General features: G+C 36.6%; 2 protein-coding genes across 5 annotated transcripts; one reads left to right on the forward strand and one right to left on the reverse strand.

Moving 5' to 3' along the window:
* The first annotated feature begins 200 nt into the window (after positions 1 to 200).
* Positions 201 to 8606, forward strand: LOC113699503 (putative pentatricopeptide repeat-containing protein At1g31840). Of its 4 annotated transcripts, XM_072059194.1 has the most exons (5): positions 201 to 678; positions 2748 to 2955; positions 4130 to 4228; positions 4958 to 5025; positions 6103 to 8606. In XM_072059194.1, the coding sequence occupies exon 5, from the start codon at positions 6648 to 6650 to the stop codon at positions 8382 to 8384; it is 1737 nt and encodes a 578-aa protein (XP_071915295.1). In that variant the 5' UTR covers positions 201 to 678; positions 2748 to 2955; positions 4130 to 4228; positions 4958 to 5025; positions 6103 to 6647; the 3' UTR covers positions 8385 to 8606. The 4 variants fall into 4 exon arrangements, with proteins under 4 accessions (XP_071915295.1, XP_071915294.1, XP_071915296.1 ...); XM_072059193.1 differs by lacking the exon at positions 4958 to 5025 and having other exon boundaries at positions 202 to 678; XM_072059196.1 differs by lacking the exon at positions 4958 to 5025 and having other exon boundaries at positions 210 to 678; positions 6718 to 8606.
* LOC140011225 (quinone-oxidoreductase QR2-like) lies at positions 3694 to 4779 on the reverse strand. The gene is made up of 2 exons (XM_072059988.1): positions 4675 to 4779; positions 3694 to 3939 (listed from the first exon to the last, which is right to left on the reverse strand). The coding sequence occupies exons 1-2, from the start codon at positions 4777 to 4779 to the stop codon at positions 3694 to 3696; spliced, it is 351 nt and encodes a 116-aa protein (XP_071916089.1).
* Positions 8607 to 12586: the final 3980 nt, after the last annotated feature.

Genomic DNA, 12586 nt, shown 5'->3' on the forward strand with positions numbered 1-12586 from the left:
ACTCGAACTCGGGTTGACCGAGTTCGAATCGAGTTTCGAGTAACTCGACTTCAAATCGAGTCGAGTATCGAGTCTCGTTTTCCGAGCTCGTGACTCGTCGAGTAGCTCGACGAGCCAGAGTTAATTAAATAAAATATTTATAATTTAAATAATATATATTTATTATAATTATAAAATGACTATTATGGGTATAAGTTATATGAAATTTACAATATTACCTTCTTTATAATAAAATCCTATAATGGCAAAAAAGTAATAACATAATTGTAAAAAACACTAAAAAGAAAAAATGTCTAAAAAAAAAGGAAGAAAAGACTTTCTTCCTTCTCTCAGTTCTCTGTGCCGACTGTGCGACTTTCTTCTCTGTTCGAAGCCTAGCAAAAAAATTCACTTTACCAATCTACACCCTCACTCCGTTCGTCGCCGACGCCGTTGCTCGCCGCATCTGTGAGACTCCATCGCCATCGCCATCGCCATCGCCTTAACAAGTCCCAAGTCCCAAGTCCCAAATCGAAGCTGCTCTCTGCCTCTCCGGCCTCCGCCAGTCCGCCGCGCTGTACGTCTCCTGTCGGCTGTGTCCTGCCGTGCTGGTTCATCGCTGCCGAGTGTCGAAGACAAAGCACCAAGATCTCACTAGTTCATCGCTGGTTCATCACTGCTCATCTCTGGCTCACTTAGGTAAGTGCTCCTCTGTTTTTGGCTCTGTGTCTCTGGCATTAAAATGGGCCAAGATCGACTAGGAAACTTGTTATCCTGAATTGATAAGGGGACGAAATCTGAGCTTCCAATTGCAAACTCTAACTGTTGTAGTAGTTTAGATTAGGTGTGATATAACATAAGCTTTGTATTTTATACACAAGAAGCTCTCTCCAGTTGTGCAGCCTTTAAAAGTTAAGGCCTTGGGGAAAAATTCCACCTTTTACCCGTTAGAAAGATTGGCCTCATGCTTTTGAATATACATGCCGCATACGTTGATTGAGCTGAATGTCTTGGTTTATGATCATTTTTGGGCTAGTTATTGCTTTAATTTGAGTGAGAATCCGGCAAAATTTTAATGCCCATTTACTGTTCGACAAAATGCTTGATTGAAAGTTTTAGTTGAAGGGTGATTGGTCTGCATTTTTGCACATGAAAAATACTGGCCAAGTCGGCCAGTTCACTTCCTCGCATCTAAGAATTTTTGGTGTGTTGATGTCTTACATTTTTCTGCTCCTTATGCTTCCGGTCGAGTGAATTCGAATTGATGTTATGAGAGGGAGTGTTGTGAGTCTCATTGTTTGTTGGAATGGTTAGAAATTGAAGCCAGATTTCTGGTTGCTGTCTTGCTGAATGGTAATTGATATTTGCTCGTTGGAGAAGATGATCACTTGTCCAAAATTGCAATTTCAGTCCCTCCGTTTTCTTTTTGTTTAGTGATTTGGTCCTGTCTTTTCCTGAGCTTCATATTTGCCTCCAACACCATCATAAGTCCCTTAATTAGGTCCCTGCTTTGTTGCATTTTAATCCCTCAAGTCCCCCTTGTTCACCGTAGCCTCAAAATTTGGAAAAATCAAATCCATTTTGCCTTTCTTGAGCTTAATCCTATGTTTGCCTATTTTATATGACTTTTTGGGATAAATTAATTCTTGACTTTAGATCATAATTGTGGCTTAATATTTTTTGTTAATTTGTTTATGTTATTGGGTTTAGTATTATGGTTTAAGTTTTTTGGGTAATTATATTTGATTAGGCTTGTAAAAATTCTTTTTCTTTTTCTGCTCCTTCTTAGACCACACTTTGCTGTTTTGGATGTCTTACTACCTTCATGCCTTCATGGGAGGTAGAATGTGGATACTTTTAGTTGTATTTGTATTGATGAATCATGGATTTTATGCCTCATTTACTCCAGCTGATAGCTACTTGCTTGCCTTTGAATCTTCCCAAAACATCACCTTTGATCTGTTTTTTTCGTCAAATCGAGTCAAAAAGCTTGATAAGACTCGACTTGATAAGGCTCGATTAAAGATCGAGCCTTATCGAGTCGAGTCTCGAGCCTGAGGAAATTCTTCGAGTCGATCTTCGAGTATCGATTTTCTTGGCTCGATCGAGCTCGAGTCGAGCTCGAGCCTCTGTGTGTATGAGTCGAGTCGAGCTCGAGTATAGTGATACTCGAGCTCGACTCGGCTCGATTACATCCCTAATCCAAGTGTAACCATTAGACACAGACGCAGAATTTGAATCCTCAACTTAGATAGTGGAGAGACTTTAAGAGTCCTTCCTGCCTAGATTGCAACTTCTTTTAGGGTTCGTTTGGTTTCCCATAGAATTGGGGTTTAGAATTGGAATTGGGGTCCCAATTCCAATTCTTCAGTTTGGACACCGGCAATACCAGAGAATTAGAATTCAATTCGAATTCTATGGGCCATCAATTCTACAAATTCAATTCTTTGGTAAGACCTAAGAATCATAATTCCAATTCCATAATTTCACCTTCTATTCGGGTTGGTACGCGGATCCTAAGTGGATTAAATCAATAAAACGGGTCTCCATATAATCAACAAAAACAAAACTGAAAATGAAAGTCCTCCCCCCCTCTCTCTCTCTCTCGTCACAGGCCAACCACCGTTTCTTTGTAGCTCTTTCTTCTCCGCATCTTCCTTCTCCGCCTCCTCAGTCCTCCCATACTTCCTCCTCTGCCACCACCTATACTTCCATCTCTGACGTCTTGTCTCTCCTCTTACTCATCTTCCTCCTCTGCCTTTTCCCAGCATTGAACATCTACTTTCATTTACGCTGTTTGGGAAGACGATACAGCTGCCGGAGGCTCCGTCTGCTGCGGTGGCTGCTTCCACAGCTCCATCTAATGATATTTCCGCTGATGATACTTTAGTTCAAGATCGTCCTTCTTCGCCGAATTCTTTACCTGAAGACAGCAGCAATCCGGATAGAAGTGGAGCGGAGGAAGAATCCGACAAGGTTCCTACTTGATTACTTCTTTATGTCGTAAATGACCCATTACTTGAATTTGTGAAAGGAATGATGGGTTCCATCTTCGTTTTCAGATGTTTTGGGTATGCAGTATACAGTTGACTTTCCGCGACCTTCTTTTATCTTTTGTTTAGCTTCTAATTTGGGGTTTTTGGATAATATGATTCAATTTGAGAATTTTATTGACTTTTCCGGTAAGCAGGTATATTTTGGATTGGGGAAACTCGTCAATTTGATACCATCTTCTTCATGTTTCTAGTGGTATGAGCTGGGATTGAATTGACGTGTTTATCTGTATGAGCTGTTAGTTATCTTGATAATTGATATTTTAACCTTTCTAGTCAAGTTGTGCATTTCTTAATGATTGAAGGCCTGCTTTCGTTTCTGCTTCCTCTCACTAATTTGTTGTGTTGTGACTGGAGTGGGTTTGAATTCAGTTAGTTAAATCGAGTCCAAGTTTATCAACTATATCAAAGTAAGCCGGGCAAGTAAGACGAGAATAGTAGTGAAGCACCTTTCTTGCCTTTATTTCTGTGTTATCCACAATAATCTGCACTGTCGCTCTAGTATGTTTTTCACTGCATTCCACACTTCCACCATTGGTACTCTTGGTGATAGTGTACTTATGTCCAGAGTACCCCATTGATCAGAGAGCACTCTGCAGAAATCATCTAATTCCTGTTGCCCCTGAGATCAGAGAGCACTCTTTTCACGTAATTCGTGTACTTACGGGGTGGTTTCTTGGCCGCCTCCCTGAGATGCAGTGGAGTAGAAAATGCCAGCAGGCTTTCCAGCCAGCTTTTGAGCTCCCCACAAGAAACCAGTTGAATCCATAAATGCCTTGAATTGGGCAGCCATCATCCCAAATCTAGTTGGGAAGCCAAATATGAATGCATCAGCTTCAGGGAGTTCATGGGGAGTAATCACAGGGACGTCACTCTTTGGGGGAGCACCCAACTTTCCAAGAATTTCCTAAGAGAAGTCAGGCCAAAAGGGAAGAAAGAAAAATAAATCAGTAGCATAAATATTTTGATCTTGACTTAGAGCTTTTTCCTTACAAGTATATGATGACTACGCAGTTTTAATACCAGAGAAATATGTCACAGGAATATGAGAATTTGTGGTGTGATTATGTAAATGATCTGCGTAAGTTTGATTTCAGATGATGTATTGTCACTGGGGTGTTGACGGAAAAATGGTCACCTGATGTAAAGGATGCCCGCTGTGACCTTGATCCTATCTTAGTTGCAAACTACGTAAGGTACTTGTGGTTCTGTTCCTCGTTTAATTCAACTGTCAGATAGCTTTTCATATTTTTGGCATGATTAGAGAATCATCTGTTTCTATCTAATCAAACATTATTGGAACTACTAGTTTAATCACTCTCTGTTCCTGTTAGTTTAATAACATTATTTTGTATTTTACGGCTACTAGTTTTGGATTGGTAATTGGTTATAATCACTACCAAGTTAGCAGAGTTAATTCAATAAGTGCTTTTTACAATTGGTTTCATTGTAAATGGATATAAATGATTATGCTCTTACTGATCCAAGGTTAGACTAGTAGTAGATTTTCAACATTACTGCTGCTGGTCAAAGCTCCTCCATACAGAGTTGGGGTTAGAGTTAGGACTTGTGTAAGGAGACCAAACAATGATTAGAGCATCTTACACCATCTACATGACATGCACAAAATATTCTAAATTGCCGCATTGGTCAAGGCATCACCATGAACCTTCCACTTCTTAAACTCGGTAGAGGCTAACATAAATGAACTTGCATTCCGATGGCCTCCACCACTGAATTCCTTCATGTGATTCTATGATATGCATTTTCATAACTGAATAGGAGAAGTGCTATGAGTTGTGAAGATATTAAGAACCTGTGAGATTTGTGTTGTATCCTCATTCTCAATGAGGATATGAGTTATCTAAAATTGAATTGGATAGATTTCAATTGTTGAAGGGTATTGATTTACTTATGAATGACAGGACAAAGTATGACACTTTTTCTGGTCTCCGAGATGACTTAAAAAAGGATTGGCTACTGATCCACATTGGTAATTGATTTTTTTTTTTTGGTAATCTTCAGTTGAAGTTGTTTTTGTAGAAGAAGTTGAGCTGATTGCTGGACGCCCAAGTAGAGAAAGTAGAAGTTGTTACTACTCCATCGTGTATCCATGACTTTTTAAATTCTGATGAGTTCTTTGTTTTTTATGTAATGGATCAAAACAAGATTATAGAAAGATTCTAGGGAGTATTTCAGCTATTTTCTATCTGATTTTTGAGATTATAAGAATGGAACACAATCATATTGGTATATTTGTACCTGTGCGATAAGAAATTGGCACTCTGAATATTGATTAGTGCTAGATTGGCTGTTTATTGCTGATTTGCTGGCTTTCTGATCAATTTTTTTTTTGTAGAAAAGGAACTAATTTGTTTTTTTTTTTTCTCTAAAGCATTAGTAACAATTAGTTAAATGCAAGAAAAAAAATAAATTATTAAAGGCACTAATTGGCTTTTTCCTTAAAGCTTTAGTAACAATTAGCTAAATGTTAAAAAATTATTATATAGTAAAAAAGAAGAAATTTTTTATGTAAGGAAATGTTAGTTGGAAACAATTCTAATTCTTAATGAATTCTTCTCCCATCCAAACGAAGAATTTGGAATTCCAAATGAATTCTTTATCAATTCTATGTATTTCCCAAACAAAAGAATTCCAATGTTTTGGAATTTCAATTCATAGAATTCTAATTCTATAGAATTTCAATTCCAATTCAATTCCAATTCTGTTGAACCAAACGCACTAGATCAATCACAGTCCATCAATACTCTAATCTCATCTTAGCTAGTGGTTCAGCAAACACTCTCCAGCTACTCGCCATCAAACTAAATAGAGAAGATAAATGAGGGAAGTCATTCTTAGAATTGTTCTTCTCTTGTATTATTAACATAACCTAACATGCCATTACTTAAATTAGCTCCTAAAACACCATATCTTGTCTACGCCCAATTGGGAATTAGATAGAAAATTCTCTAGGGGTGTGATCACCCACAAGAGTCATTGGAACTACCATTTTTTTAGTAGTGTAGCTAGAATCCTTGCCATTCACTAAATTTTTATATTGTTGCAGGTGTTCTTGCCATCCACCATTGTCTGCAATAGCTCTTGTTCTCGCCTTCCCTTATCCACAACTCGACTTGAGATAATTGAAGGATGCTCTGACTTTTTAAATATCTTTCCACGCTTATGCCTTTGGTTCTTTGTAATTCAAGGATCAAAGGGATGACAAGGAAGCATAGTATAGTTGATAAAACGAGTCAGCTACAATTGATAGATCATAGATTCGAGTCATCAAAGTGAGCAAGTGGAGAACCACTAGGGGAATCATTGGTGCACATCTTAAAAAAAAAAAAAAAGGCCCAAAGGAATTTTCCTTGGGCTGAGGATGAGATTGTCAATGCTGCCTTTTCAAGTGATGAACTTGCTAAGGCCTGATTGCCTTGGGCTTTATGCTGCCTGATATTTTTAAGATGGACCCTTGGAAGGCCCCCTGTTCAAAGAAGCTCCGACGTGGGCTTTTTACTGACTGATCTTGAAATCGCCCCCTGAGGAATAAACCCCTGCTTCACCGGGCTAACAATCCTAGAATCTATTTTGTGCATTTCATTTTTTGGCATGATTTTGTGCATTTCATATTGTTCTCGTCGTTGGATCATATTGAATTTCTCTTGTTCTTTTGCCTCAGGTGTTTTCTGGAAGAGAATGGCAAAGCTCTTGCTTTCCAAAGTTCAAACTCCAATTTATCGCTCAATTATCAAACCTGCCCAACTTTTACTTCACGCTCACCAATTTACACACAGTTGTTCAGAGCCTGCAGATGATAAGGATGCAATCTTGACGTCCATATGTGACTCCTTAAGCAAAGATGGCCTGAGTTGGGATTCTTTAACCCAAAAGTTCAGCTCAGTTCATCTCACCATCCCTCAAGTCGAAAAGGTACTAATTCAACTAAAAGAACCCATTAATGCAAAGCAAGCATTGAAATTTTTCCACTGGTCAGCTCATAATATGAATTTGCAACATGGGATGTCTTCTTATTGCATTACAATTCACATTTTGGTTAAAGCTAGGCTTTTTAAGGATGCCAAGGCATTGGTTGAATCAATTTTAGTCAACAAAAAATCCATGCATGATGGTCCTGTTGAAATGCTTAACAATGTTCTGGATTCACTGCTTGGTTCTTATGAAGTTGTGGGTTCGACCCCTTTTGTCTTTGATTTGTTTATGCAAACTTGCGCTAAGCTGAGGATTATTGATAGTGTTGTTGATGGTTGTAAAGTCTTGGATGAGCGTGGGTTTGGATTGAGTGTTATTAGTTATAATACTTTGCTTCATGTTATGCAAAAGTCTGAGAAGACTTCTCTGGTTTGGAGTTTGTATGAGCATATGATTGACAAGAGAATGTACCCAAATGAAGTTACTTATAGGATTTTGGTTCGTGCTTTGGGTAAAGAAGGGAGGCTAAAGAGGTTTTTGGATGTGGTGGAGAGGATTCATGGCAAGAGATGTTCTTTACCGGGCATGGTGGTGAATACTTGTTTGGTGTTTGGTTTGATAGACAGGGGTAAAGTTGGAGAGGGGATGAATTTGTTGAAGAAGATGTTGCAGAAGAATATAATTCCTGATACCATTTCATTTTCGTTGGTTATAATGGCCAAGGTGAGGATGGGGGATCTGGATGCCGCATGGGAGGTATATGAGGAAATGCGTAAGAGGGGTTTTGAAGGGAACTCTTTTGTAAGTACTTCGTTTATTGGTGCTTACTGTAAGCAGGGGAAGATTGAGGAAGCAATGAGGTTGATGCGAGAAATGGATGATTTGGGGATGAAGCCGTATGATGAAACATTTAATCATCTAATTGAAGGTTGTTCGGGAACAGGATATTTGGATGAAAGCTTGAAATTTTGTGAGAGAATGGTCAAGATGGGACTTCTACCAAGTCCTTTGGCATTTAATATGATGGTTGGTAAGCTTTGTTCAGATGGGGAGGCAAAGCGGGCTGATGAAGCTTTGACTGTTTTGTTGGAAATGGGGTTTGTTCCCGACGAAAACACATATTCTCATCTCGCTAATGGCTATATGACACTTGGTGATGTGGAGAGGATTCTGAAACTTTATTACGAGATGGAATATAGATCACTTTCTCCATGTTCTTCATTTTTAAATTCCCTAATAATTGCTCTTTGCCGACATGGGAGGGTAAGAGAAGCAGATGAGTTTTTAAATTTGTTGAAAGCTAGATCACTTATCCCTGGATCACACACTTATAAAACATTGATTGCGAGTCATCTGGAGAAGGGGAACAAAACCAGGGCCCAGCAGTTTTGTGAAGAAATGGTAGAAATGAGTTGAAGACTGGATGGTAAAATGGTCTCAGCTAGTAACGTGATGATGGACCTGCAGAGATGGACGCCTTAAACTTAAGGGAGGTAGGTTGTGTAGAAAATTCATTGTCATTGTTTTATAACCGAGAAAGACCAGAAACCCCAAACATGCTGTACATCTTCACCACCGACGTGGGAATTGTTACAATGGCTGAGAAAAATAATAAGAGAAGCAAAGGATTAGAATTTATTTCTTTGTAAAGCTGATTCTCAAATCATAACATGAAATTGCTTTATTTATAAAAATTCAAAATAATTCCACTAACTATCCCACTAATTTCACTAACTACTCCACTAATTTCACTAATTACTCCACTAACTCCACTATCTTCATTAATTTCACTAATTAAGTAGAACAAAACAAACAAATATGATTAACTAACAATAGTAAATATTTCTAACAATCTCTCTCTTAAATTGAAAGTTTTTCAAACATTCAGTTTAATAGAACTTATCAATTGCACAGACTCCAAGCAACTTCCTTCATTTTTGAAACGTGGATAACTTCAATAGTTTGGTCATTATGTCAATAATCTGATCATTACTTTTGTAGTAGAGAAAATCAATTATTCCATTCCTTGAAACTCCCTTAGAAAGTGAAATCTTACGTCTATGTACTTGGTTCTTCCATGTAGAATTGGATTTTTAAAGAGTTTGATGGCAGAACTATTGTCATAATAAATTATAGTAGCTCTTTCTTGTTGAAAATGGAATTCTTCAAGAATATTCCTTAACCATTGCTTGATGGGCACATGCTGTTGCAACTTGCAGTTACGTACTGTGCTTCAATTGTTGACAAAGTAATAATTGGTCTTTTTTTGAACCCCATGAAATAGCTGTTGAATCCATCATGAATATATAGCCAGATGTACTCTTTTTATCGTCAAAATCGCCTGCATAATCACTGTCAGTAAAATCAAATAAATCTAATTTTTCACCATTCTTGTAGAACAACTCATATTCAATGGTTCCTTGCAAGTATCGAAGAATCCTCTTGGCAACTAGAAGACATGCCTCCCTTGAAATTTTCATATATCTACTAATAAAACTTACTGCATGCATAAAATCAGGTATTGTGGTTATCAAATACATGAGACTTCCCATAATTTGCTAACTCTCTTTCTTTCAGATTCTTTGATGAGTTTTAAATTCACTTCAACTAGCATACTAACAGAATTACAATTCTTCATTTGAAACATGTTTAGAATTTCTTACATATATTTTCTTTGAGAGATAAAAATTCCATCAACAGATTGCACCACTTCAGTGTCCAAAATATAATGCATCTTTTCAAGATTAGATATATCAAATTCAGCCATCATAGATTTCTTGAATTTCTCAAACATAGTACTATCATTTCAGTAAAAATAAGATCGTCAACATATAAACAAACAAAGAGCAATTTACCTCAATTTTCAATCTTTATAAAAAATGTATGCTCATATGGACACTTTTTAAATTTCTCCTTAGAAAAATAAGCATCTATACCTCTACACTAAGCACGTGGGGTTTATTTTAACCCGTATAATGCCTTTTTGATTTTATATATCTTATGTTCACTTCCAACCTTTACATAATCAGGAGATTGATCAATGAATACCTATTCATGTAGATCACCATGTAAAAATGCTAATTTCACATCCAACTGGATGATAGGCTATGAATGTTGTGCTGCCAATGCAATCACTATTCTAATCGTGTCATGCCTTGCGATTGGAGCAAAGACTTATCCATAATTTACCCCAAACTCTTGCTTATAACTTTTAGCTACTAAATGTGCCTTAAATTTGTCAACTTCTCCATTCTTCTTTAATTCCGTCTTGTAGATCCACTTGATACCAATTGACTTTTGTCTTTTAAGAAAATTGATTAACTCCCATGTGTTGTTTCTTTCAATAGTTGCAATTTTTTCATCCATTGCCTTTTGCCACTTTAAATCTTTGATAGCCTCTTCAAAAATTGTAGGATCATAATCAAAAAATAGAGTAAAGTATGTAAGTGGGTCCTCAAATTGGTCAAATCCAGTTACCTCATAATCGATCATCCATGCAGGTCTTTTTCTAATACGTTGAGGCCGTCCTTTATCTTTTGCTACTGTTTGGGAACTTGGTACATCATTTAGACCATTTGGTGGAATTTATTCTGTCAACTGTTGCCTATTCTCTTTATCAATTTTATCAAAATCAGCAGGTATTTGTTGTTTAATAACATTGTTGCTCTATGATCAAAAATTACATCCCGATTGATAACAATTTTCTTAGTGATAAGATTATAAAATTTATAGACTTTGATTGATCACTAACATTAACATCAAGAAAAATACATTTCTCTTTTTTATTATCTAGTTTTGTTCTTTTTTAGTCTGGAATATGAGCACATACAATGCATCAAAAATTATAAAATGATCCACTGTTGATTTTCATTCCCTTCATGTTTCCTCAGGCGTTATATTTTTAACAGCAAGTGTGGGACTTCTGTTCAGTAAATGAATGTTCAAATTGACAGGTTCAGGTCAAAAACTTTTTGGAATACCACTTCTTGTCAAAATAGTTCTTACCATATTCAAAATTGTATGATTATTTCTCTCTGAAATACCATTCTCCTGTGACATATAAGCTGCTGTAAGCTATTTCTAAATTTCATGTTCCTTACAAAGATTCATAAATTCTTGTGAGTTATATTTTTCACCACGACCACTGCAAAGAATCTTTATGAATTTGCTTGCTTTCTTTTCGATAAGAGTCATGAAATTTTTGAAAGCTGAAGTGTTTCAGATTTTTTCTGCAAAAAATAGATCCAAATTTTTTGACTATAATCATCAATAAATGTCATAAAATAACATTTTTCATCATTAGATGGTGGATTTATGGGTCAGCATCAATTGGAGTGAACCAGTTTCAAAACGTTCATTGTTCTTCACGATTTTTCTTTTGAAAAGTTATCCCGATGTTGTTTACCAGCGAGATACTCTTCACAAACTTTTGAAGGAATTGTAATTTAAAATAGATCAACTACCATATTTTTCTGCTATAAAGTTTTTAATCCATTAAAATTTATGTGTCCATAACAAAAATAGCATAACCATGTTACATCTTTTGATTTTGTTGAGAAATATGAATGAGTCGAGTTCTACAAATAGAGTGAAAACATACGATTTGTCGTCATCTTAACTTGAGTAATTAAATCCAACTTTACATTTCGAACTCGACATACTCCATCTTTAATAGAAATCTCATACCTCTTTTTTAGCAACTGACCCATACTAAGTAAATTTGTCTTGAAGTCTAGAACAAAAAAAATATCAGTAATAATATGACTAGAATTTTCTTTAATTTGAATAGTTACCCTTCCTTTTTTCATAATGAAAATTGCTGAGTTATCACCAAACTTGATAGTATTACGGAATGACTCGTCCAACTCAGAAAATGCCTTCTTATCTCCACACATGTGATTGCTGCAATCGGTGTCTAAATACCACATGTATTGTTGAATTTTTTCACTCATGTGACACACCATCAAAAGAGACAATTCTTCTTCTTTTTCTATAAAATTAGTCATTTCTTCATTTTACCTATTCAAATTAGTTTGACATTCTGATTGATAATAGCCATGCCTAGACATTTGCAGCATTCAATATTATACTTGTCTGCTGGATTTAGCATTTGAATTGTTAATGTATGGCCTCCTCGTTCTTATTTTCTTTTTTGAAATTGATTTTCTTAGTACTAGTATTGTTGTGTTAGTTGTCACGATCATTGTTTCCTCTACCTCTGCTTCTGTCTCTGCCTCTGTCTCCTCTCCATGTTGAGTGACTTTTTGTTGAAATCTTCAATGCTTGCTTCTTTTTCTCTTATTGGTTAATTTTTTTCCTCATGAATTAGTAAAGAGCTCTGCAACAAAATTAAATTTTACTGCTGAAGAGGTGATTTCTGGCTAGGTAGCCGAGATTACCTAGGACAGTCATCTCTCGGATGAAGTGAAGTTTGGAGACAGGTTCGTTGGTCCGAAGTGAAAGGCGGGGCTCTGTCCCCTGAAATCACTCCGACGATCAAGTCAGTTTAGTGAGAGAAAATAGAGAGTAATAATCAATACCAATGTAACAGTGTGCTTATTTGCGTGGGAGAGCAGAGGGGTATTTATAGGGTGAGTCTGGAGGGAAGGACAGGAGGT

The sequence above is a fragment of the Coffea arabica genome, chromosome 7e (assembly GCF_036785885.1).
Source record: "Coffea arabica cultivar ET-39 chromosome 7e, Coffea Arabica ET-39 HiFi, whole genome shotgun sequence".
Lineage (NCBI taxonomy): Eukaryota > Viridiplantae > Streptophyta > Magnoliopsida > Gentianales > Rubiaceae > Coffea > Coffea arabica.

Bases quoted from the DNA above. Each gene is read 5' to 3' on its own strand.
- LOC113699503 (XM_072059194.1), top strand. From the start codon at position 6,648: ATGATTTTGTGCATTTCATATTGTTCTCGTCGTTGGATCATATTGAAT.
- LOC140011225 (XM_072059988.1), bottom strand. From the start codon at position 4,779: ATGAAGGAATTCAGTGGTGGAGGCCATCGGAATGCAAGTTCATTTATG. The intron at 3,940-4,674 runs GCAATTTAGAAT...GACTTCTCTTAG, and splicing joins GTGATGCCTTGACCAATGCG to GAAATTCTTGGAAAGTTGGG.